The sequence below is a fragment of the Microtus ochrogaster genome, linkage group LG1 (assembly GCF_000317375.1).
Source record: "Microtus ochrogaster isolate Prairie Vole_2 linkage group LG1, MicOch1.0, whole genome shotgun sequence".
Taxonomy (NCBI): domain Eukaryota; kingdom Metazoa; phylum Chordata; class Mammalia; order Rodentia; family Cricetidae; genus Microtus; species Microtus ochrogaster.
Window position 1 is genome coordinate 27,791,978 of NC_022027.1, and position 4,930 is coordinate 27,796,907.

The 4,930-nt window shown below is 36.1% G+C and overlaps 1 protein-coding gene across 1 annotated transcript in view; it reads left to right on the plus strand.

The window, feature by feature from the left end:
- Window positions 1-4,930, plus strand: part of Gabrb1 (gamma-aminobutyric acid type A receptor beta1 subunit) — a 391,388-nt gene that overhangs the window by 136,934 nt on the left and 249,524 nt on the right. Inside the window, exon 4 of the mRNA XM_005359318.2 lies at window positions 4,492-4,712. Coding sequence (XP_005359375.1) covers window positions 4,492-4,712 — 221 coding nt within the window. The remainder of the gene's footprint in view (window positions 1-4,491; window positions 4,713-4,930) is intronic.

Genomic DNA, 4,930 nt, shown 5'->3' on the forward strand with positions numbered 1-4,930 from the left:
TCCATCAGCTGGAACTGTAGATAGGATGGTATCCATCACGCTAGGACCAGCAGAAGTTGGAAGCAATCATGTACTGCCTCACTATAACCAACCAGTCAGAAAAAAAAAATAAACCTAAATTTGGAAAGAGCAGATCTCAGAGTCCAATTGATATGACTGTTCAATAAAGAACAGGGATTTGTATTTGGAACCTCTTATAATGTATATTAAAATAGATGAAAATATAAGGTGAACCAGAGCCTTGATTCTTTCTCAAAGTACAGCTTTTCTTTTAGAGCAGTTTTCAGAGGAAGAATTGTTTATGAAATTCAGTATTATTAGATGTTAAAGCAATATTATTGTCTCTCCTGACATTGTCTGAAACATGTCTGCTGACAAAGGCAAGTAATAATTCACTCTCACTTTCAATTCCCTGAAATGTCTTCTTAAAATACCTTCTAGTAACATGCATACATCAGTATAACAAGATAGCAAATTACTAACCATCTTGTACTAGTATTCTTTAGCAAAAAAAATTTTGAACAGTATGTTGCAAGTGCAGATATTTCTGTAACCATGATGCAAGATTTTGAAGTGTTTAGTGACGCTAAAGGAAAGCTGTTGCATTGCAGGCAGGGTATTCATTCTTGAAGAGGAGCCACTATGAACATTTTAAAGCAGTTAATTCTTTGTGGTGGGGGCTGTGACATGCACAGCTGTACATTCAGAAAATATCCATCATCTCCCCACAGATGTTAGTGCCATCAGCCAGTTGTCACAGTCAGACCTTTCTTGAGATATTGCCAAAGGTATTTTGAAAAAGCAAAATCCTCATGACTTTAAAACCACAGATCTAAAACTAAATGTGTATTTTATTCTCCAAAAAGGAAAAAAGTCTTTTATTTAATAAAATATCTTCCATGAACCTCCTCTCAGTGTTGCTGATTTGATATGCTCTCCCTTTCAATGAATCAAATTCTCTTATGCCTGAATTAGCTTGACCAATTTCATTAGCAATCTCACACCCACTAATCCCATTAGTTTGCTCAGTGTCAGAGAATGCCCTTTGGCCTAGAGTTTCTTCCGCATCACACTTGCCCTAAGGATAGCCTGCATACTTCAGAAAGCCAGATGAATGCTTGCACTAGTGCCAGACTCATACCTGAAAGTAGAATTCTTTCACTGCTCTTGGCTAAGAAGCAAGAATTTCTTCCTGAAAGTTTTCAATAGTCTTTGGAGTACTTGCTCCCTGAACTACTGAAATCTTAGTAGAAAAGAAAGTGCAGTAAAACAAAGTACAGCATCCTTCTGCATTGCTTTTTCATCTAAAGGAACATAGACCCAGATATGGTTGTAGGGTTTGTGTTTTCTTATAGTTGTATGTGTCTGGTAACATTCTATAAGTGCATGTATAAGAAGAATAACATATGTGCAGTAAATCTACAGCAATCAATTTCTCAGATGATAAACCACAACTCCTTTCTAAGACTAAAAAACCAACCTCACAAGGTTACTGCATTAACAAAAAAAAGTGGTGATGGATAGGAGATCTCAACCCAGAAGAGATTTTCATCTTGTGTGCCATATCATAGAAAGAGAAGAAAACTCAAATATTGCTATACATTAAGTCTGCCCATATAGTTTATCATGTTACTATGATGATTATCATCAAAAAGGCTTTATTGGGTTATTAATATGACTCACATTTCTTTTTTCATAATTTGAGGCCCCAATTTAGGCTACTAAATTGAGAATGTTTAGAAGTACTAGATTTAAGGGGTGCTTGTTCCTATCACTTGCATCTCATGTAGTATATCAGCATACAGAATTTTCCTTGGATTATTTTTTACTATAAATTGGGAATGTTACTGCTCTAATTTAGAACCATGGTGTAATTTTCATTCTGTATTTTTTGTAAACAGATTGTGTTATGTGTAGCAAAACTCTCACTAGATGCATATAGTTATTTCTCCATGGAAAATAAATCAGCCTCCAAAGATGGAAAGGAGAGAAAAAATAAAAACACATGCATATGCGTGCATGAACACACACACACACACACACACATATTCATGCATAGGCACACATATATACAACTTCATAAAGGTTACTCATCTATATTATTTTATGCCTGCATGAATTTATTATTTCAACTCAATGTTGTTTACGTACCACAGATATATTTTAATTAAAACATTCAATGATATACAAATTGGAAATTATATATACATATATATATTTATCCTGTTTGACGTGATTTTTTAATTAAATTTATTTATTTTACATCCCAACTGCAGTTTCACCTCCCTTCTCTCCTCCCATTTCCTCCCCCACCTCCCCTGAACCCCACTCCCTCCATCCACTCCTCCTCTGTTTCTGTTCAGAAAGGGGCAGGTCTCCCGTAGGTATCAGCAAAGTAGGTATAGCAATTGCAGAAGGATTAAACAACTCGCCTTTTATTTAGGCTTGGCAAAGCAACCCTATATGAGGTATAGGTTCCCATAAGCTAGCCAAACAACTAGGGACAGCTCCTGCTTTCACTGTTAGGAGTCCTACAAGTATATCAAGCTACACAACTGTAGCATACATGCAGAGGGCCTAGATCAGTCCCATCCAGGCTCCTTGGTTGTTGGTACAGACTCTGTAAGCTCCTCTGAGCCCAGATTATTTGATTTTGTGAGTTTACTTGTGATGCGCTTAACATGCTCTAGCTCCTAAATCCTCCCTCTCTTCAGCAGGATTCCCTAAGCTCAAGACAATATTTTTAAAATTTTGCATATTTTGAAGTTCACCTACCTATGCTTTCTTGGTGAGAGATCTGTTTCCTTCATTTTCAAGACTATGCCTTTTTGCACTTCAAGATAATATCCTAAAACTTTACTTATTGGAGAGATTTATTGGAGTCAGGAAACTCTGTGTGTGTGTGTGTGTGTGTGTGTGTGTGTGTGTGTGTGTGTGTGTACATATTCATCTACATATAAAGGAAAACTAATGTGTCAGACTATTCAAAGGTTCCAAATATGGTCAGGATTGTAGCATAGCCTTTCCTGTTTTTGAACAATTAAGAATGTCTCTGTATTAGTGCAAGATGGGTTCTGAGGAAATTGTGAAAGTGTTCCGAAATATATTGTTTAAAAAATATTAAAATTGGGTATGTGGAGTCAGTATTGTCTTAAGATTTAGTATTTTTCAGAAATACATATATATAATTATATGTTGGGAGAATGTACACAGGATGACTAGATAGAAGTCTCATCTTCCAAGTCGGTGAGTTCATTTCTCTACCAGCACCAGGATATACAGGTTGTGCTGTAGGTTCACATTGGTTGGTCATTCGTTAAACATTCACAGTTCTGGATTTTATTGTTAGAATTTTTACCTTAGAGACATTGTGATTTTACTGTTGCAAACTGACTTTCTTATAATAGTCAGCTATACTTTGTACTGATAGAATTCTTTAAAATGAAACAAAAACAATAGCTAACGCACTATGGTAACGATCACCATCCTTCTATTGCAGTTTATTATATATATATATATGAAGCTCAGGTATTTCTGTCACTTATCACCAGAGAAAAATGTACTCAGGTCTTCTCATTGTAAGCTTTTGCAGAAACCAGGAAAGCATACTATTAAATATTAAACCAGAACTGACTTAGAGCTATTCTTCACAAGGATCCGTGATAACATAAGAAGGAGACTTGATCATTTATAACATTGGCATTGGTCTTCATGCATACAATTCGCTTTGTCTACATATAAATTATAACAGCTTTTCATGACCCACAGGAGAGTTGTACGTCATAAATATCTAGAAAAGGCAACTGGTAACATTAAAGAGTTAACAGAACACTAGTCATTCAAAAATCACTGCAGTTAGAAAAACATATTCTTTTTTAAGAACACCCACTTTAAGTTAATACAGAGCTAATGATCCACCATGAAATAAAGCCGGAAGTATGATATCAAGGGGTAAATATTTTTACTGGGTCTCTTGAAAGCTTTTTCCTATGATATTATTGCCTTAAAATTTAACATTAAAATCAAGATCCATGTATTTGCTCTATTTTGATGAGCTGTTCATATGCCTTCAGGCACTGCTCCAGGACTTCTAGCATATATAGATGTTATATTGTGTTGCTCTATGCTTGGAGGTATAAATTTCATTATCTTTAAATGTATCTCGGGTAACATGGGAAGGAACTCTAAGCATCCACAACACCATATTTACAGGTTATTCTTATATAATTAATTTGCCATTTATTAGTGTGTAGGTATTTAATGTTGTGTTGGGGAGCATGGCACAGATGTGTAGGTGAAAAGAAAACTTTGTGGAGTCAATTCTTGTCTTCCATCTTACAAGAGTTCCAGGGAATGAACTCAGCCTTTCAAGTTTGTGCTATAAGCTCGCTTACCCTCTGGGCCTTCTTGCTGACCCTGTGTGCTTGGATTCTCAACAAATGATCTGTAACGATGATGGTGGTAAAAATTTCTTTTTGTTTTCTTTCACAGGATTATACACTTACCATGTATTTCCAGCAGTCTTGGAAGGACAAGAGGCTTTCATATTCTGGAATCCCGTTAAACCTGACCCTTGACAACAGGGTAGCTGACCAACTCTGGGTACCAGACACCTACTTCCTCAATGACAAGAAATCGTTTGTGCATGGGGTCACAGTGAAAAACCGAATGATAAGGCTGCATCCTGATGGAACGGTCCTCTATGGACTACGGTAAACACTTTCCTATTGCCTTGCTTTATGTCATTGGTTTGTTTCCTAATTTTAAAAATGGGCAGAAGGGAAAGAAGCAAAAAAGAAAGCAGATTACATGCATAGTTAACATATCCTTGGCCAGAAAAATCTTGGGGTCTATTTGAGCTCAATGTAGGTAACTTTGCCCATCAAGGGTTAGTGAGAAGTTTAGTTAAACTAGAGTTTAGTTTAGTTGG